Consider the following 22,196-nt stretch of genomic DNA (forward strand, 5'->3'; position numbering starts at 1 on the left):
TTAGGGTTGTCTGCTGCTGTTGTCTGGTGTCTGGTGCTTAGAAGTAATTAAAAGGTGAAGTGAATCTAAGCTGAATGGAGAGGGTGATTTTTACCTTGCAGAATCTGTGTAAACTTAAATTTCAGTTTTCTTTTTCATTTCCTTTTTGGTAGCAAACAATGCTTGAGGCCATGCTACCACTCATTTCTGGGAAGCATCAAATAGTTGGTTTTTGTCCGCATTGAGACAGCATCAGCTTCAAGTTGTTTCTGTAGACACTAAACATAAATATTTAGGTAAAACAAGCTTATAAATTATGTGATTTACTCCATCATCTGTGGAATTAGAAATCTTTTTCCTAGGACAGGTTGAAACACTTATTGAACACTTACTTTGTAAAAGGCATTATAGGGGCCCCTGGGTGGCTCAGTCGGTTAAGCGGCCGACTTCGGCTCAGGTCATGATCTCACGGTCCGTGAGTTCGAGCCCCGCGTCGGGCTCTGTGCTGACAGCTCAGAGCCTGGAGCCTGTTTCGGATTCTGTGTCTCCCTGTCTCTGACCCTCCCCCATTCATGCTCTGTCTCTCTCTGTCTCAAAAATAAATAAACGTTAAAAAAAAAATTAAAAAAAAAGGCATTATAATAAGCAGTAAGTGCAGAGTAAGGGGGTACATTATAAATGATAGACACAGTGATAGCCCACTGTAAACTTGCATTCTAGTTGAGAAGTTAAAATATGAGATTCAGTTAAATTAAATTAGTTACATTATTTCGAAGTAGAATGTTTTTGAGAGCCAAAGTATTCTTTAAAGTAAAAGTTGAACAAGGGTCTATTTGCGGTACCTTACAAGAAAGAGTGTGATTAAATTAAAGATAGGTTCAGAATAGGCTGATTTTATTTTATTTTATTAAAAAAAATTTTTTTTTTAATGTTCATTTATTTTTGAGACAGAGAGAGACAGAGCATGAATGGGGGAGGGGCAGAGAGAGGGAGACACAGAATCTGAAACTGGCTCCAGGCTCTGAGCTGTCAGCACGGGGCTCAACGCGGGGCTCGATCTCACGGACCGCGAGACCATGACCTGAGCTGAAGTCGGCCGCTTAACCGACTGAGCCACCCAGGCGCCCCCAGAATAGGGTGATTTTAAACCAGGTATTAAGAGAGACAGAGATGGTAGGAAGAGATGACTGAATCAGGAAGGAAGAAGATTAAGATCAAACTTTGAAAGTTGTCTTGTGTTTTTGGAACATTTCTTGAGATGGAAAACTTGTCTGATAATAATTTTCATTGCCATATCAACATATAATCAAGAAGTTACTTTTAAAACATGATTGAAGCTCTGGTAAATGGTTCATTTATTTCAAGTATTTGACATACAACATTGCTGCATAAGGTTTTTTTTTTTTTTTTTTTACTATTTCTGACATGTTTAAATAGTGTATTACACACACACACACATTTATGTATGACTCCAGTAGTTCCTTGATGTTCAGATAATTCACTTTTTATAATTAATTTTTCATCTATCATTCTTAGTAGTGCAGGTGCTCTTCATGTTTTATTTAAAGTATTACATTTCAGGGGTGCCTGGCTGGCTCCGTCGGTTAGGCGTCTGACTTCAGCTCAGGTCATGTTCTCATGGTCTGTGGTTTTGAGCCCCGTGTCGGGATCTGTGCTGACAGCTCAGAGCCTGGAGCCTGCTTTGGATTCTGTGTCTCCCTATCTCTGTCCCTACCCCCCATCTCTCTCTGTCTCTCTCTCTCTCTCTCTCTCTCTCTCAAAAACAAACATTAAAGAAAAAAAATTAAAAAAAAAGTATTATACTTCAGTTTACCATTGCAAGGCTCTTCTGTTTAGAAAGGTATTTTTCTTCGCTTCTTTTTAAAAACTAAAATTTCGAAAACAATATGTTAAGATCTCTCTTCTGGTCTTTTAAACTTAAAATTTTTAAATGAAATTTTAAGTTTATCTCAGATTGTTTTTGTAAAGTTGTTATATTTATCTCATATGACTCTTACAATTTCTTTATTTTTCAAGGGGTCTTTGGAACCTGTATTTAAAAAACCCTGAAAAAGGAGCCTTCTCTTACTTAATACACATAAAATAGCTCTTAATAGTGTAGTCATACTTCATTTAGACATACCACATTGGAACACTAATTAGTCATGATGGAAAAGATTCTTCTATAGTTTTTCATCTTTTTCATTTATACTGCCTCTTGCAAGAATCCATTATCATCCATCCATCCATCCATCTACCCATCCACCCATCTACCCATTTATTCTTTCATTTGTTCATCAAATATGTATTACTACCTGCCGTATTCAAGACAATGAGCTGTCCAGTGTTCGGATGGGTGAGATATTACAAAAATGACTAGATTCTGAGATATTTGACTCTGGAAACAAAAATGGAGAAGGTTGATTTCTATAAGTTAAGGATTAAGTAATGTGCCTTGGAAATTTGCAAATAACAAAGAAAATTTTCAACGTGTAGGGAAGTGGTTAAGTGCTTCAGAAAGGCTTTTTTCACCTCAGCTGACCTACTCAGTCCTTGTTTATTTTGGATGAAGGAAACTGTTTTAACATTTAGTAAAAAATACAATAGAAGTTATCTGTTCTCAGTTCAAAAATGCCTAGAATATCTCTAGATTTTTCAAGATGTTTCACATCATCAGTACTTTTACTTTTTGTAGTTAAAATATAAATGCTATTAAATACTTAACTAAAATAGCGAAAAGTATGAGAAGTTATCTGTCCTCAAGGTCCATGTTCTTTCCTCTTACTGAAGAAACCTGAGTTGTAATACTGCCATGTTTTTTGATAAGTGCTTATTGTGATCTTTGCTCATTTTTCTTTTGTTTGATGTTATAATGCATTATTTTTCAGGGGCAAGATTAGTAAAGGCTTGGAGGATTTAAAACATGTTAGTCCAGTAGGAGAAACATACATCCACGAGGGACTAAAGCTAGTAAGTTCTTTTACATTTATAAGCATAGGGGAGAATGTTTTCTTATTCTGTAATACAATAAACTGTAACTCTCTAGTAAAACTCAAAGGCCCCATTACATGTTTATCTTTAAAAGTTTTTAAACATGCTTTTGTTATTCTAAGGATGAGATTGACTTACCATGGTGATAAGAAAACTTTGGATGGCATTTTGCTTTTTAAGGAATTTTTCATCTTCTGTGTGATTACATTCAGACTAGTCAATCAAAGCTTAAAATTTATCTCCTTTAAACCCAATAGTAACTACTCTATACTGTGAATATATGCACATTTCAAATAAAATAGTTAACCCAAAATACCCTGTTTTAAAAGTCAGTCTATAATATTTTGATTTTGTCAGACTCCTAAATTCAGCTTGATGGAGCATACTGGTTAAAAGTTAAAATTCTTAGTTGGATAATTATTCTTCATTTTCAGGCAAATGAACAAATTCAGAAAGCAGGAGGCTTAAAAACCTCCAGTATCATAATTGCTCTGACAGATGGCAAGTTGGACGGTCTGGTGCCATCATATGCAGAGAGAGAGGTGAGTATTGAACTGAACCTGTTCTTTATGCCCCAGTGTATTTTGCTGTGTGTCTCTGTATGGATAGCCTGATATTTGGATAATTCACCTCTGTCTCTCTCCCTCTGTCTTTCTCTGTCTTTCTCTCTCTCCATAGGCAAAGATATCCAGGTCATTTGGCGCTAGAGTTTATTGTGTTGGTGTCCTGGACTTTGAACAAGCTCAAGTGAGTACAACAGATCTGCAAACTTTAATCTAAATTACATAATTGTCCTAAGGATAGCTTATCAAATTTTTTTCACTGATGACTTACTGTGATGCTAACCATTTGCCAAAGGTTTTCTATAAGGTGGCCCTATGTCTTGAAAGCTGCATCAGTCATGTCTAGTTTTGATAGGTTTCATTACTGAAAACAAAACTCTAAATTTCATGACGATTCATTTGATTTGAAGGAACTAATATTGTAGGATATACATTTGGATTAAAATAACATGAATGCTCCTTCTTGAACTCAACTGACAGGATTATTATGACAGTCTTATAGAGGTATTTTAGTTTGATTGAAAACTTGACTCTTAGGAGTGCAGGGATTTGGGAAAACAAAATTTTTTAATTAAGTTTTGAGGGTTTATTATTAATTTTTTTTTCTGCTCACCAAGATGACTTTGCATTTAAACTTTTGGTTGAATGTGACATAGGACTCCTGTGTCTCATGGCATTTACAGCTAGCAGAGCTCTGCACTGCTTTGAGATTCAAACTTGGGGCCAATGTAAAGGGGCTGTGGCTGATTCATTTCATTGTGATACATTTAGAATGACACTGGTGCCGTCTCCTTCAATTCCTGACAGGCTACCCCGGTGAATTAATCTGTAGTGTAATTTTTCAGATGAACATAACTGAAACATAATGAAGTGTATAAAATCTTGTATGTCTCAACTACCCGTTAATTAAATGTTCCTCCTTTTACTAAAGCTGGAAAGAATCGCCGATTCCAAGGAACAAGTTTTCCCTGTCAAAGGCGGATTTCAAGCTCTTAAAGGAATAATTAATTCTGTGAGTATTTTTCTGGGAGTAAGAAAGGCTCATAATTTTAGATACATTTTACAAATGTTGGCAGTAATCTTGATGTCCAGTTCAGGTAGTCATTGTGTTAAAAAGGAAGTTTGTTTGGTACTGTGAACACAGCATAATTCGGAAGATCTGAGATTTTGTTTGCGAGATTTGGTGTTGATTCTTAGATGTTGAACTCGGTGAGCCTGGGCTTGTGATTTCAAGTTTAAGATCTTAGACAGCCTGAGACCCTTATATCCTTTGAACGTGGAGTTCCTCACTGTCTTGATAAGTTTTATAGGATTTATGGAGGAAGTATAAAATAAAAATTTGGATTGGAATTTGTGTGATTTCTCCCTCCTCCAAATACAGTGTTTCGTGGCTGTCAGGCACCTTGCCCCAGCGGCCGAGTATTTGACTGCTGTTGTTGTTCTTTCCGTTTTAATGATTAATAGTTTCACTGGAGCTCATAATATTTCTGTTTGGAATTCAGTTGCTCTGTCTCTGGTGATCGTTAGAATCGAGGCTACCCTAAAGAGTATGATGGGAAGTGGGATGATGAAATGTGAAGCAAAACTCCTAGGCTTTCACTGCTGAGGTTTATGTTTCATTTTACTGCCTTTTGCTAGAAGCACTAGGAACAGTTGCTATTAAGTATTTATGATATTTTGGTAAACACCATCCTAAAATGGAAGCGAGTAATATATATAGTCTCTAAGCTAGAGCCTTTCCTTTAATCTTTAGGTATTTACTGAAGGGCGGTGGGGTGGGGGGAAACAACTCAGTGTCTTTGGATGTTTCGTTCTGGCTTTTAAAATTTCTCTTTAAAGATCATTCATGTGTTTCACAACCAGAGTGAGATGGATTGATTTTGTTTTTAAGTAGCATGCGAGTTTTTTTTTTACCCCCTCACTCATGGAACTTTCCAAAGAAAAAAATATGATTTGGTTCTATCACGTATCGGTACTTCTAGTGGGCAGGCCGAATGTAAATACAGAACGGAACAGAGATTTTGTTATTTTAGGAGTTTAATTATGCTTAGTATTTAGAAAAAATTGCAATGTAAAAAACAGTAAATATTTTTATACTTGGATTCAAGGTAAATACTCTGCAACTGTGATTTGTTTTAAAATACAGAAATATGCATGGTCAATGCAAAAGGGAGGATAATTTGATCCTATAAATAAACAAACCAGCAGATTGTGTTTTAAATAGAATTTCATTGTGCTTGGGAATTTGCAGTTATTTTTATAATTATACTGGAAAGGAGAGAAGACCTCTCTGGATTATTTTATTTGGAATTTTTTTCTCTGTATAAAAAAGGTTCACTTCAAAAGACTAATTGGTTTTTTAAAACTCTTTGCTTATGGGCTATGACTGCATATTTCTCCTGTAGGAAATTAGTAGTTGACAACCAGAGAAGATACAGTTGTTGTTTTATTTGTTTAACTTCATTTATTTTATTTGTATTGGAGAAACTTTAGAATGGAATTTCTAACTGCAGTCTTTCTGGCCTGGAGTTCTTGATGGACTTTAGCTTGAGTAAGTTATGTGGAAAGAGTTAGCATGAAATTAGAAAGACTTGTGTTATTTTAGCTACAGATTGCAAACAAAGCCTCTTGAGTTTCATCTGGTGGAGGCCGATGGGTATAGCGTTCATTTTAATACAGTTCCACTTCAGCTATTTTGTCACTAAAGGAGGAGTAAATTCTCCTCAGGGAAGCCAACCTCTGGGGAAAGCCTGGCAGTAACATGGCAGAGTTGACAGGGGGACAAATGGAGTCATCACAACCAAAGTTAATCTCACTAATGGTTGAGATTTTTATCAACATGATGATAGGTTGGGATTTTTGCTTACTTTGCAGAAATTTAAGGCAATTCAAACACTTTCTCTCTCTTCAAGGCAGAGATTGCCTCATCTCTGATAATATACAAAAGCTATAATTCTGCCTTAAATTTGAATTGCACCTTATACTGACCAAGTACCATGTTATCTTCAAAAAATTATATTTGGTATTTAAAACAAATATACTGTATCTATTTCAGGGTAAGGGCAGAGAGAAGAGACGATCTCTTTATTCTTTATGATTTACCAAACTAGTAGACAAAATTGTGCTGTGAAATGTATTTATGCAAAGCTAAGCAAATGTAAAAAGTTAGAAAATTGAACTCTTTCAGATGTCTGGTACTTTGATTTTTTTTTAATATTCATTTTTGAGAGGGAGAGAGAGAAAGAGACAGAGTACGAGTGGGGCTGGGGCAGAGAGAGAGGGAGACACAGAATCTGAAGCAGGCTCCAGGCTCTGAGCTGCCAGCACAGAGCCCGGCAGGGGGCTTGAACTCCCAGACCACGAGATCATGATCTGAGCCAAAGTTGGATGCTTAACCAACTGAGCCACCCACGTGCCCCCACATGTCTGGTACTTTGAAGGCAAAATATTAGTTAAATTGAGAGATAATTTCTTTTTCCTGCAAGAAGTTCTTCAAATACATCTGGCTTTATTGCCAATGAATGAATTTTTTTGAAGTTAATCTTTGAGAAAAAATGTAATGTGTTTTTCTTGCTTTCTCAATCCCCTCTCGCCTGCCCACCAAAATCCAGTGATCTAGATGGTCTGGTCCCTTATTGTATATCACGTTTTGTTAAGACATCGTTTGTCTAAAATCCACTTCTTGATCAGCAAGGATAGGTGTTTCATTTTGGAGCCTTCCTTCCTGTAGTTAAAAAAAAAAAAAAAAAAAAAAAAAAAAGAAGCTCTGTAGCAGTACTGTCTTCTGTAACTTCAAAAGCAAGGGACTGAAAAAGGCCTTTGTTGTGAACATTTTGCATGTTAACAATATAATACCTTCTCTAAGATTTACTTGATTCAGAAAATCATTTTAATGTTTTAATTTGGAATGGAATGAATCATTTCAAAATTTTTAGACTTTTAGGCAAACGTGATATGTGACATTTTTTGGAATATGGGTTTAATCTCCAATCTTAATTAGGGATATTAAGGTTTAAAATTCATTATTGTCTCAAGTAGATGCTGGTAAAACTTTCCTCTTGTTCACCTCTTTTCCCCCCCATTATCTAATTTATTATGTGAATTCATTCATTTATTGAGCTCGAACATGCTTACGGCACTGTTAAGCTCAGAAGAAGGGACATAAACTTAAATAAGACCAACTCTCTGTTTCTAAAGGAGTTTGAAGAATGACGACTTGGGGTTTGGAATATGGTTTTCCCCTTGCAGGAATTGCAAAATGCGCAGACAAGGAGGCGGGAAACTTCAGTGAGTCACTCTAGGTGATAAAAAGGAATCCTATCATGCAATTTGTGTTAAGATGCCAATATGGCTAGAGTAAAGTTAACAGAAGGGTGGGATAAGTTTGGATATGTTAAGTAATGGAAGACTTTGGGTGGTGGAATTTGAACTGTGCTCTGACAGTTGGAGTAAATTAGAAACAAGGAACACAGAACTTCAGAAAGAACCTGGGCTGAGTGGCTGAAGCACAGGAGGCAGTGTGTGGCCTGGCTTGGATTAGGAGGGATATGAAGGATATCAGGCTGGATCCAGATTCTGGAAACTCTTAAGTGTTTGAATGGGGAATTGGCACTTATTTCATAAGTAATTGGGGAATGATGGAGGAGCAGTTTGGGGATGGGATTGATATGATAGCTGAGAACGTTTAGGAAGAATATTCTTGCAGTAATGGATAGGATAATTTGGAATATGGAAAGGTGTGCTGAGATTGGGAATAGGAAGACCTGAGTATGAGTTCTGACTCTGCCACTGTCTAGCTATGTGGCCTGGTGTACTTCCTAAGTGTAATCTCTCTGATTTCTAAAATTCTCATCAAGTCAAATGGGGACAATTCTATTTCATTGGGTTGTTTTGTGAATAAAATGACACAATGATTAAGAATGATCTAACTCAGAAGGGTTGGGTTTTAAACCATTTGGTAGGCAACTAGGAATGGCAGGAAGTTGGGACCGTATAGGATAGGTTATTGATCTTTCTGCAGGACAGTCCACTGAGAGAGATGGCTAGAATTCTAAATAATCAGTGTCTTAGAAGAGCATGACACTGCTATGTGAGAGGATCAAATCTAGCAAGTGGGTCGTAAGCACAAGGATTTCTAGATGGTGTAGCTAACCAAAGTCAGATATTTGGCTGTGTCCTAGTTCTGAATCTTCAGGCCATGGAGCTAGGACCCAGCCAACAACTGGGAAAGGAGATTCAGTATTCCCATGACAAAAAAATTGTTTTTGGTAGAATGTCACGTAGAATTTCAGGACCCTGCATTCAGAAAAGAGTCACAGTTCTTGTCAGGGAACTTGTAGTGCTATTTAGTGATTCAAAGTAGAAACCTAGTTGTTAAGGGGGGAAAACCATCTTCAGTGGACCACAGTTCCTTAGGGCTTATTTTAGGTACTGAGATTCTAGGTCTTTCCCAATAAAACTAGGTCAAGGACCACAAGGAAAACATGTAATAAACTCTCTGCCCTGGTCAGAATCATGTCAGGAACAGGGTGGGGCAGAACCTCCAGGGATAAAATTGTTTTCTCTTGCTGAGCCAGTCTCTAATGGGTCTGGAAAACATTAACTGCTGTTATTATTGTGATGGCAGTGAAACTGGAAATAAAAAGGTACATTTGGGAAACCTTAAAAGTTAATAGAACCTGAGAGATGACTGGATATGGGGTGAAAAAGACAGAGGGGAATCGAATATAACTTGGGCATTTTGCCCCCCATCTGGAAGCAGTGAGAGTGAAAGCTGTTTTTACAGAGGGGCACAGAGTGCTAGAGAACACACTGGAATTGGACAGAGGGACAGAAGAGAAGTAGGACTGGGCTGGGAAGTCCCTGTGGGGAAGGTCCCTTTGGGAAGTGGAGGTCCAGCAAAATGTTCAAGTCAGAAAACTTCAGACTTGAGTCATTGTTCCTCCTCTTGTGTTTTCTCCCCTCCCGTTGCCTACAAACACAGGACATAATTCTTCTGTTTTCCTCTTTAGATTATCTTTAATATGTTAGAATGTTAAACAATTATTTTTGGTTTCTTGGAAAGGTGATTACCAGGCTTTGATTTGAAAATGAATTTTGAACTAGTGTTCGAACTAGTGTAGGTCAGACTGACGTGTGAGTACCACATGGGTACTGGTTCAGTGTTTCATAATGCAGTGCTTTGGCAAAATAAAATAACACCTCAGATTGGTGAATAATATGGAAAGAATAAAAATAAAAATTCTCTGTGGAAAACCCCCTCTCTCCTTTTCTTTTCCCCTAAAAGCAAGGCCATGGGATGTTATACTCTTTGCAATTATTTCAACAATTTTTTTATAGAGTACCTCAGAATGTATTAAGCAGAAGAGATAAATCAGTTGTGAAACTGGTTTTATAAATAACCCTGATCCAAAAGAATTAAGAACACTATATCCTAGGTGATGGCAGCTAATGCCAGAGTTCCTAAGTACCTAACGGGGAAGTATGGGAACATAAATAGGAAGGAAATGATCACTCATACGTGTAGGACATTTAAATAAAACTGTAATAGGTTGTTTATAAAGGGGGAAAAAGTGCAATATACATTTCAAAAAATAGCTTCATTCATAGTACTGGAAATGTAAGCTTCATCTGACCTTTGCAGCCAAATTGTTTTTTCTCAGTAATGTCTATTGTTGCTGTTTTGAAAAGTTTCTAAGAAAGGTGTCTACATTATGTTTTAATGAGATGAGAAGACACTGCAAAATTGTTTTCTTTACAGGCAAATCATTTTCATAGAAGAGGTACCTAATGAACATTCTGATAAGACCTCAGTTTAAGTGATTTTAGCAGGTTCTGCTACGAATGTTGACTGCTTAGTTGTGAAAATCTCTATAAAATCATGGTTTGATGAAAAAAATCTAAAGTCTGAGCTAACTGTAAAGATATATCCACAGGAAAACCTCCAAACTGGTAGGATTACTCAAAATTGGAAACCAGTTTCTAGGGCTCTTTTTAACAAAAGATTGAGTATAATATGAGGCTCACAATAAATCAGCTTCTTCTGGGCTTCTATTTATCCAAGAATCTTTAGTACTGAATATAGATGAAGTGTCTCATTATAACATCTTCCACATTAATGGTAGGAAGGTTGGGACTGTATTTCCTCCTAATCCTTTTTTTTGTCTAGTGCCTAATATAGCACTGGGTAAATAGTTATTGGTTAATTTATATTTATCAATGATTGGAAAATAAAATCAGTGCTTTTTGAACATATTTTCATAGTTTTATAATATAGTTATGGTGTATTTAAAGATTAAAAAAATCAGATTTTTTCTTTGCCAGAGAATATTTTGAATTAACATGATTCCATATAACTTTTATTTCATCTTCTTATTTATATTCCACTGTATTATGACTTTGTTTACAAAAACCACATTCATACTACCTTAAGAGGAAAAAAAAGTTATTGGCTGATATAACTGGGTGGTGCAGAGGGAGGAAATTACCTCAAGTACAATTGGATCCAGAGAATCGGTCTATGTTCTTAGGATCTCTCTTTGTAAAATTTACCCATGATTTTATTAGCCTCATACTTTTCTTGTTCAAATGAGTGTCTGATGAAGGTAATTGCCAAAGGTTTCAGGGTTGTATGGGCCTCAATTACCAAGCATATTGGAAAGAGAGAGCTATTGTTCTGGGGCATCAGTATACTCTGTCCCAGATAAGGACTCTGAGTGACTCAGTTGAGTCAAGTGCTCATCCCTGTCAACATATTTGGACCAGCCTGAGCATCATGCCTACCCCGTGATAAGAGATTGACAGCAAGGCAGAGAAGGAGGAGGCATTATGATCCATAGCATCACTCAGACCACATGGACTGGAGAACACTTTCTCATTAGAAAGGAAACACTGTTCATAGACATGTTAAGGGTGAAAAAGTGTTCTGGGTAGGGGAAAAAAATCAATAGCTATTATAGTCCACTATATTCAAATACCTTTAAATATTTTTGACATCTATTCTTCTATTCTATTCTATTCTATTCTATTCTATTCTATTCAAGACAGAGAGAGTGCAGGTGGGGGAGAGGGACAGAGAGGAAGAGAGAGAGAATATTAAGCAGGCTCTGTGCTCAGCATGAAGTCCGACACAGGGTTTGATCTCATGACCCTGAGATGATGGATGACCTGAGCCAGGATCACAAGTGGAATGCTTAACTGGCTGAGTCACCCAGGCATCTCTGACGTGTATTCTAATTAGACACTTCAGGGGCGCCTGGGTGGCGCAGTCGGTTAAGCGTCCGACTTCAGCCAGGTCACGATCTCGCGGTCCGGGAGTTCGAGCCCCGCGTCAGGCTCTGGGCTGATGGCTCAGAGCCTGGAGCCTGTTTCAGATTCTGTGTCTCCCTCTCTCTCTGCCCCTCCCCCGTTCATGCTCTGTCTCTCTCTGTCCCAAAAATAAATAAACGTTGAAAAAAAAATTAAAAAAAAAAATTAGACACTTCATTCCTTCCAGATGTTAATTAACTAAAAAATACAAATAGAAAATTTGTTTTAAGTTATTCATTTTATGTACTGAAATTTCGTAATCTTATCTTGATGTCTATAGTCCAATGCTCTGTTTGCATTTGCATGATAATTTTACTTGATAACAATATTATTCTTTTTCTTTATGTGGTTGGGACTATAGTTTAAGAAAATCAAACCTACTTTGAATAAATACAGCTTTGTGATATTTTGTGAGAAAACTAAACTAGCCATAGCATTACATAGCCAAACTCAAGTGCCTGAAGGTTGTTTTTTAACATCAATCTGTTGGGCTACAAAAGATGACCTTTGGAGGCTTACCTTTTCTTGAAAACAAATTCAATCAAGTAGAAGGACATTGAAAAGGAGGCTACAGTGATTAAGATTTATGAATTAAATGTACCACCAATATGAATTATAATAGATAAATGCATGATTTCTGAGTTATATCTTATTTTTACCCAAATATAATAATTCTCAATTTATTTGGAAGCATTTTTTTTAAACTAACTATGTTTAACACACGTTTATGGAGTTGGGTTACAAGGATAGGTATGGTACCCTTGACTTTTCTGAGTTGACTGCTTTGAGGCATGTTTGTTTGAATGTAAAACTAAATAGAAGAGTTGATAAGGCTTTTTTTTTTTTTTACTATTCTTGTTACATAGGGAAATATTTTATTTGCCACTATGGATTTTAAAAAATCAAGTAGGACAAATATAGACTTAGAATGACAGATGGATTTCATGTTTTAGTTAAGAAAACAAGAGAGTGGGCAAATAGGACTAATATGAAATAATATATGTATCAGAGTGAAAAACTTGCTGGAACTCAATTTCTTTAGATTCTGAAACAAATAGTTCATTTGTTATAACTTTATCCATAACTTCAGTGTGCTTTTTTTTTTAATTTTTTTTTCAACGTTTTATTTATTTTTGGGACAGAGAGAGACAGAGCATGAACAGGGGAGGGGCAGAGAGAGAGGGAGACACAGAATCTGAAACAGGCTCCAGGCTCTGAGCCATCAGCCCAGAGCCCGACGCGGGGCTCGAACTCACGGACCGCGAGATCGTGACCTGGCTGAAGTCGGACGCTTAACCGACTGCGCCACCCAGGCGCCCCACTTCAGTGTGCTTTTTATGGAGATTCTTCATCCTTTAAGAAAGCACTAAATGATTATTCTGAGTTTGTGTTGACTAAAAAAAAAAAAAAAAAGATGATAAGCTTTTGTTTCAAATCACAACTATTTTTGGCAGATTTCTATGTTGTAGCAAGAAAGGAAGACTTGCTAATATGAATCATTTTTGAAAATTGTAGTTGTGAGGTGCAGAGGACCTAAATGTCATTTGGGGGTTTTGTTTCACAGTTTGTGATATGGGCATTATTTTCACCAACAGTATAATCAGAACGATTCATCTGTTATGTTTGGAGCTGAGAAGAGTAAAAGGCAATGATTATAACTCACATTCTTCCTTAGATTTCTTAGAGTAAAAGTTTGTTTAAAAATTTGTCACTTGTGCTTATACAACTCGCTTACTTGGAAGGAAGAGAGAATCCATTTTTAGCAATGGGCCAGTGCAGAATGAGCTGTATTGAGCAACTGGTATTTTGAAGCTTCAAGCACTTTTTAGAAATGAACTCAACCAAAACATGTGATTACAAATTACTTTTTTTAAAAGATTTTATTATTATTTTTTTTAAGTTTACTTATTTATTTTGAGAGAGAAAGAGTGAAGTGTGTGAGCAGGGGAGGGGCAGAGAGGGAGAGAGAGAATCCCAAGCTGACTCTGCCCTGTCAGCCCTGAGCCTGAGGCAGGACTGGAACCCACAAACTGTGAAAGTGTGACCTGAGCCAAAATCAAGATTTGGACACTTAACCGACTGAGCCACCCAGGCGCCCCAAGACTTTATTATTATTTTTTTAAAGTTCGTTTATTTGTTTTGAGAGAGAGCAAGAACAAGCAGGGCAGGAGCAGGGAGAGAAGGGGACAGAAGATCTGAAGCAGGCTTTGCACTGACTGCAGAGAGCCCTATGTGGGGCCCAAACTCATGAACCATGAGATCATGACTTGAGCCGAAGTCAGATGATTAACTGACTGGGCCACCTAGGCACCCAGCCACCCAGATTTTATTATTTTTAAGTAAACTCTACACCCAATGTGGGGCTCAAACCTGCAACCCTGAGATCAAGAGTCACATGCTCTCCTGACTGAGCCAGCCAGGTGCCCTATGATTACAAATTATAATTGTTTTTCATTGATGTATCACCTCGTAAAGAAAAATATATTTGTTAGGGATGTTTGGCAGCCAGAGAGAAAATAAAGATCATCTGAACACTGAAAGCTAAAAAGCAAACAAGAAAAGACTGTGAAAACATCCTTACAATTGTTTTAGCTGCTTATTTTATGCAAATATATGGTTAATTACTAAGGCTTCATTTTGTTGGGACCTTTGGAATAATGCTGTTCAGTGATTTTTCCTTATGAGATAGAAGCTTGGAATCCTTCATATTAGGATGAACTCCTATTGTGTTTAAAACTACTCCCTGAGTAAGGAAAAAAAAAAAATGCTTGCTTTTTTAGACTTATTCTTATCCTTACAGATATTTTCTGACATGTTGTATGTCATGGAAATTCGCGGTTTCTATCTGTTAAAGATATACCTTGGATGCCTGTAAATTATCTATAATGTTCTACTGTAGATGATGTTATATACCCAAAGTCAGTGTTAAAATTTATTGCTAGGATGAATATTTTTAATTTTTAATGACGTTTAAAAAATGTTATAGATGTTTGGGTAGCAGTTGAATTTAAGTATAATGCAATAAATGCAATATTCTATTTTTGGGGGAAAATCTCTAATATTTCGAATAGACCTTTAAAAATGAGATCACAAAGGAAACCATTCAGTGGGATTTATTTATTTATTTCTCTTTTCACATATCCTATCTAGAATTAACCTTCTTTTCTTAACAAAATAACGTATATTAGGGGCACTGGGTGGCTCCGTTGGTTGAGGCTGTCTCTTGGTTTTGGCTCAGGTCATAATCGCACAGTTCGTGAGTTCAAGTCCTGTTCAGGCTCTGGGCTGGCAGCCGGGAGCCTTCTTGGGATTCTTTCTCCCTGTCTCTCTCCCTTTCCTTCTGCTCTTCCCCTGCTTGTACTCTCTCTCAAAATAAATAAATAAACATTAAAAAAAGAAGATATGTATATTAAATTCATGTTTCTTTTCGTGTTGTTTTATTGTTTCTTATTTTTTTTCCATTTGGTTTGCTGCTTTATGGGTGCGATTGATTACCAAAATTTGTACTATGCAAATAAGCTTTCTCTTCATGTGTGTGACTGAAGATGTGATTTGATTAATTCAAGTAGCACATAATTAAGCTCTGTATTTTTTTATATGCTTAACTGTTCAGTGTTACACACTTCATTTATTTGTCTTATAGTCAAAATGCTCATGCTTTTTATTAGAAAGTTTTACAGGTACTCTTCAATTAACTCAATAAACATTAATTGAGCAGCTGCTATTTTTAATATATTGTGCTATCTGCTTTTTATATTAGATTGGTTTTGAATATATGGCATTATCATTCATTAGAGAAATGCTTACCTAGTTTCTTCTGGAACGGGCTCTATTCTATTTTCCAATATTATAACCTTTCTATTGCCATTTAGAAATTGGAAAAAGTACAGATGTTAAAATCTGTTTTGGTTTATCTTAGTTGTGGGAAATTTTTCTTTTTTTTAACTGAATGCTTGATTCTCAAATCATTAAACCTAGATATTTCAACATAAACTTGAGAGACATGGTATGTCCTAAGTCATACTCTGACTTCATTTCCCCATCTTAACTAATTTCTGCTAAATTTTATCTTGGGTATATCTCAACCAGGGTTCTCCACTAATTGATCCCATTTTATCGTAAAGGCCAGAAGAAAAAGGCCACGACTATATACATTGTATGCATTTTTTTCAGGCCATAATATGGCTTTCACTACTTCTTCCATGCCCCCTATCTATAATTATAGCCTGTGTTCATGATGTAAATATGTTGAGGAATTTATAAGATCTCATTACATGGTTTAATATGCTTCTTAAAATATCTAAGAAAGAAGAGATAAAATATGATGCTGTCTGGTTATTTCTGTTGTAGATGGTTCCTCAATAATGCTGTCATTTTACCTGATTATTATTCCATACGTATAAAGAACTGATTGCAACTTTAAAGACAAACAAGATAAGAAATCGCTTTGTAACCAATGAGATTCTTGAAAGAGTTGTGTCTGACTTAGCAGTTGTCCTTACCCGTACTCCCACAAATATTGCCGGTTCTGGCTTCAGGATACATCTCTGCCGCTTGTTACTTTATATGTAAATTTGGCCTACCGTGAAATCCTGCAACCGGACCACATGACATTAGATGTAGATTCAATCCAAATTAATTTGGAACATGCCTGGAGTAGTCAGGGTGAAACACCATTCTGGTACTTCATTCAAGTAGCTCTGCAGAGAAGCGACAGCACAAAGGGATCTACTTTGATCTTCTGCCAAACATCTATAATCTCAGAGAGGCCAGCAGGCACAAGGTCAGAGCTGACTCCTAAGGCTGCATCTGGTCTTACTGCTAACCAACAACCAACCCAGAGGGAGGCATAAATAACCTTATCTATTCTCTCCCCCTCCCTTGCCCAATAGAGAAATTCCATGAAATTAGTATTTACAGTGTACACGGAACTAATGAGAAATTTTGATTATCAGAATTGTGCAGATAGTGAATTAAAATTATATACAACCAGTTAGCAACAAAAAAATAATGACAGTTTGTAAGAGTGAATGCTATTGTTCCACTTGGAGTTTTACCCCAAACAACTTGGAAGAGGGGAAATATTTAGGTTTTGACTTTATTATCATAATGCATGGCAGACTTTTTATCATACATTTAAAAGAAAGCATTCAAGACAAATACATTTAAAATTCTTTTTAATGTTTATTTTTGAGAGAGAGAGTGGGGGAAGAGGCAGAAAGAGGGAGACACAGAATCCAAAGCAGGCTCCAGGCTCTGAGCTGTCAGCACACAGCCTAACTCGGGGCTCACATCCACGAACTGTGAGATCATGACCTGAGCTGAAGTTGGACGCTTAACCGACTGAGCCACCCAGGCGTCCCAAAACAAACACATTTTAAATAGGACAGAAAGTTTTGATAACGAGAAAGGACAGTGACTGTGATTATAGAGATTAAATATATAAAACCATCTTTAGGCATTTAATTCACAGTTTGGGACAACATGTTGGAATGTAGAATTTTTACACAAAGAACCAGAATTTAGAATTCTATGTATTTTAACTTCTTTTCTATTATAGATTTGCACTGGCTTATAAACGCAAGTCTTGCAGATGGCCTTGTGTATACCAATGGCTACTTTGCTTAGATGTCTCTCTCCTGGAAGTTCATACCTTCATCTCCTACCCAGCCTGGCCCTGTGGGTGCAACTGTAGGTTACAAAGTTTTCACAAATATAGGAGGGAAAGAAACCAAGAAAAAGAATAGCAGAGGAACAAGTCTCTGTCATGCAGATATATAAGCAGACCTCATTTTCCGATGTAGGCATCCCATTTTAGAGAACATTTTCCCTCATGCTGCTTGCATTTCTTGCTTTACTAAATGGTTGTGCTACCTGAATTTCCATATGTAGGGATTTTTATGGGTAAAAAATTTCTCTTCAAGGTATAACCCCATCTAGGTTGTTTGAAAGGCCATCATTTCATATATTTGTTTATGTATTAGTGTGAATAGGTTCATGAAATGAGAACAGCCTCATTGAAATAGAATATTTTGGGCAGCAGAAAACCTGGACAGTGATGGCGTTTAGAAAAGGGATATCTGTGTGTCCAGTAACCTAGGTGACACCATGAGCGAGGGAGGGACAAGGACTAACTTATTCTGTATCAAAAATTCTCCTAAAGCCAGTTCCACATCCAGAAAAAATGGAGAAAAATGAAAGAAAACAAAGCAAAAAAACCCCCAGCCTTCTGCCTTCTGGCTCCAAATGTCCTTTCTGTTCCCAGGACTCAGGCAAGTTCTAGAAACATATGAAACCAAAATACCCTTCAATGCCATTGACATACTACTTTTATGAAAAAAAATATGTGTTCTATGATGGAGTAACAAATTAAGTTTTCTAAACACAGTTTGATTTTAGTTTTCCAAGTGCTTCTGGTGCCCTCAAACCAGAGTTAGGACCTTTTGTGGTTCTAGTATAGCCTCTCATGTCTTTTAAGTTCTGGATTATGCTGAGAAGTAAGAAGTACAAGTGTTCTATCTGTACAAAACACATTTGAGATAGAAAGTGATAATAAAATAAGACAATAGAAAGCAAAAATAAATCAAAAGAGAGAGGGCCCTAAGCATTTGCATATCCTATATATTACTAATTGATAGGATGACCTAAAGTTTTGATTTATTCAAAGTCAGTGGAATTCGGAATTTTAAATCTATAAAAACCCCATCAAATGTAGATGAGGGGCAGCTGGATGGCTCAATTGGTCGAGTGTCTTACTCTTGATTTTGACTCAGGTCATGATCCTAAGGTCTTGGGATTGAGCCCCGTGTTGGGCTCCATGCTGAACATGGATCCTGCTTAAAATTCTCTCTCTGGTTCCCTCTGCTCCTCTCCTCCACTTGTGCTCTCTGTCTCTAAAATAAAAAAAATAAAAATACATACATTTTAAAAATGGGGGTGAAAGCTTCATGGAATAGTTTTGAAGATAAAATATAACATAAATTTTACTTGTTTTTCATATTAAGATAGCTTTATTGAAGTATAATTGACAGATAACAGACTGCATATATTTAAAGTGTACCATTTGATAAATGTTAACAGATTTTTATGTATAAAGTATCCATGGAAATACCACCACGATCAAGATCATGAACTTATCCACCAAAGTTTCCTCCCTCTTTGCCCCTCCCTTTTTTTCCTGGAAGCCACTGATCTGCTTTCTGTCACTATGGAATGTCCTTTGTCTGTATCCATCCAGAGTCTTGGAAATATCGGTATCTATTGACACTGACCAGTAATTAGATTTTTAATAATCTTTGGGCCTATATGCATACATAGTATACACTTGATAAATGTTTGTATTATTCCTGCCTTGTGTGTAAGGATTATCACTCCATTGATGTGATATTTCACTGCATATGAGCCAGACATTGAAACTTAAGTGTGTTCATTATTACTGGAATATATATATTTTCTAAACCCTTGCTACTCAGTGTGGCCCACAGACCAGCAGTCTGTGGCATCATTTGGGAGGTTGTTAGAAATGCAGAATCTTGGGACTCTTCTCAAGACCTACTGAACCAGAACCTGTATTTTAACAATATCCTAGGTGATTTGTACACTCATTAAGATTTGAGAAACACTGTTCTAAGACATCATTTAATATTTGTAAACTATCCGGATGTGCCATTATTTACTTGATATGGGGAGAAATTTGTAATTATATTAACTGAAAAGCAAACAACAACTCCATATAGTAGGATTCAAATTTTATTTTTCAAAGATGCAGCTTATAAAATGCATAGAAGTGCACAAAAACACAGGAAGGAAAGAGATAAAGATGGAGTGAGTGATATTGCTGAATAGAATTGTGATTTTTATTTGAAATGAGATAGATTTAGATCATTTTGATAGTGTAAATAGAATCTGGGCAAAACAGACAGATAAATTGCACAAGTTTTGTAGATATTAGATTTTGTAATGATTAGACTGTCTCTCACAAGCCTGGAGGATAGCAGAGCGCACTGATTACAATAGGCTTTAGAGTCAATCAAACCTGAGGAGATCTTGCGATGCTATTTAAAAACTACTCTTTCTTAGCAAAAAAAAAAAAAAAAAAAAAAAAAAATTAACAGTAAAGAAAATATCTCTCTACCTCAGTTTTCTCATCAATCAAGTGGGGATAAAAATAGTATGTATTTGGGGTGCACCATGGGTGGCTCTTGATATCGGCTCAGGTCATGATCTAATGGTTTGAAAGATTGAGCCCTGCGTTGGGCTCTGTGCTGACAAGCACAGGGAGCCTGCTTAGGATTCCCTTTCTTCCTCTCTCTCTGCCCCTTCCCCTCTCTCTTTCTTGCACACATGCTCTCCCTCTCTCTCTCAAAATAAATAAATAAACAAGAAAATACCGTGTATTCATAAGACTTGAGAGGATTAACTGAAGAGATTTAGATAAAGTGCTTAGCACACTTCCTGGAACATAATTAGTCCCCAATAAATGATAATTATTATTACCATTGTTCGGGATTCTTTTGAATTTTTTTTTAAAATATGAAATTTATTTTCAAATTGGTTTCCATACAACACCCAGTGCTCCTTCCAACAGGTGCCCTCCTCAATACCCATCACCCACCCTCCCCTCCCTCCCACACCCCCCATCAACCCTCAGTTTGTTCTCAGTTTTTAAGAGTCTCTTACGTTTTGGCTCCCTCCCTCTCTAACCTCTTTTTTTTTTTTTTTCCTTCCCCTCCCCATGGTCTTCTGGTAAGTTTCTCAGGATCCACATAGAGTGAAAACACAGGGTATCTGTCTTTCTCTGTATGACTTATTTCACTTAGCATAACACTCTCCAGTTCCGTCCACGTTGCTACAAAAGGCGATATTTCATTCTTTCTCATTGCCAAGTAGTATTTCATTGTTGATATAAACCACAGTTTCTTTATCCATTCATTAGTTGGTGGATATTTAGGCTCTTTCCATAATTTGGCTATTGTTGAAAGTGCGGCTATAAACATTGGGGTACAAGTGCCCCTATGCATCAGCACTCCTGTATCCCTTGGGTAAATTCCTAGCAGTGTTATTGCTGGGTCATAGGGTAGATCTATTCTTAATTTTTTGAGGAACCTCCACACTGTTTTCCAGAGTGGCTGCACCAGTTTGCATTCCTACCAGCAATGCAAGAGGGTTCCCGTTTGTCCACATCCTCACCAGCATCTATAGGCTCCTGATTTGTTCATTTTGGCCACTCTGACTGGTGTGAGGTGATATCTGAGTGTGGTTTTGATTTGTATTTCCCTGATGAGGAGTGACATTGAGCATCTTTTCATGTGCCTGTTGGCCATCTGGATGTCTTCTTTAGAGAAGTGTCTTTTCATGTTTTCTGCCCATTTCTTCACTGGATTATTTGTTTTTCAGGTATGGAGTTTGGTGAGTTCTTTATAGATTTTGGATGCTAGCCCTTTGTCTGATATGTCATTTGCAAATATCTTTTCCCATTCCTTTGGTTGCCTTTTAGTTTTGTTGGTTGTTCCCTTTGCTGTGCAGAAGCTTTTTATCTTCATAAGGTCCCAGTAATTCACTTTTGCTTTTAATTCCCTTGCCTTTGGGGATGTGTCGAGTAAGAGATTGCTACGGCTGAGGTCAGAGAGGTCTTTTCCTGCTTTCTCCTCTAAGGTTTTGATGGTTTCCTGTCTCACATTCAGGTCCTTTATCCATTTTGAGTTTATTTTTGTGAATGGTGTGAGAAAGTGGTCTAGTTTCAATCTTCTGCATGTTGCTGTCCAGTTCTCCCAGCACCATTTGTTAAAGAGACTTTTTTCCATTGGATGTTCTTTCCTGCTTTGTCAAAGATGAGTTGGCCATACATTTGTGGGTCTAGTTCTGGGGTTTCTATTCTATTCCATTGGTCTATGTGTCTGTTTTTGTGCCAATACCATGCTGTCTTGATGATTATACCTTTGTGTTAGAGGCTAAAGTCTGGGATTGTGATGCCTCCTGCTTTGGTCTTCTTCTTCAATATTACTTTGGCCATTCAGAGTCTTTTGTGGTTCCATACAAATTTTAGGATTGCTTGTTCTAGTTTTGAGAAGAATGCTGGTGCAATTTTGATTGGGATTGCATTGAATGTGTAGATAGCTTTGGGTGGTATTGACATTTTAACAATATTTATTCTTCTAATCCATTTGCACGGAATGTATCTTCTTCAGTTTCCTTCATAATCTTTTGAATTTTTGACTGCTGATATTTGTACTAAATTTAGGAAGTTTGACTTTTAGTAAATTTCAGTCTTGTTACACATATTAATATTTGAGGACTTAAGAGTAGGGAGTAGGTAATAATGTACCTATTATTTTCATTTGTAAATATCCCTTAACA

At 36.8% G+C, this 22,196-nt stretch overlaps 1 protein-coding gene across 1 annotated transcript in view; it reads left to right on the forward strand.

The window, feature by feature from the left end:
- The window catches only part of ANTXR2 (ANTXR cell adhesion molecule 2), a 155,896-nt gene that overhangs the window by 17,658 nt on the left and 116,042 nt on the right, over positions 1-22,196 (forward strand). Inside the window, exons 4-7 of the mRNA XM_043572387.1 lie at positions 2,868-2,949; positions 3,405-3,512; positions 3,649-3,717; positions 4,465-4,545. Of these exons, the coding sequence (XP_043428322.1) occupies positions 2,868-2,949; positions 3,405-3,512; positions 3,649-3,717; positions 4,465-4,545 (340 nt within the window). The remainder of the gene's footprint in view (positions 1-2,867; positions 2,950-3,404; positions 3,513-3,648; positions 3,718-4,464; positions 4,546-22,196) is intronic.

The sequence above is a fragment of the Prionailurus bengalensis genome, chromosome B1 (assembly GCF_016509475.1).
Source record: "Prionailurus bengalensis isolate Pbe53 chromosome B1, Fcat_Pben_1.1_paternal_pri, whole genome shotgun sequence".
NCBI classification, from domain to species: domain Eukaryota; kingdom Metazoa; phylum Chordata; class Mammalia; order Carnivora; family Felidae; genus Prionailurus; species Prionailurus bengalensis.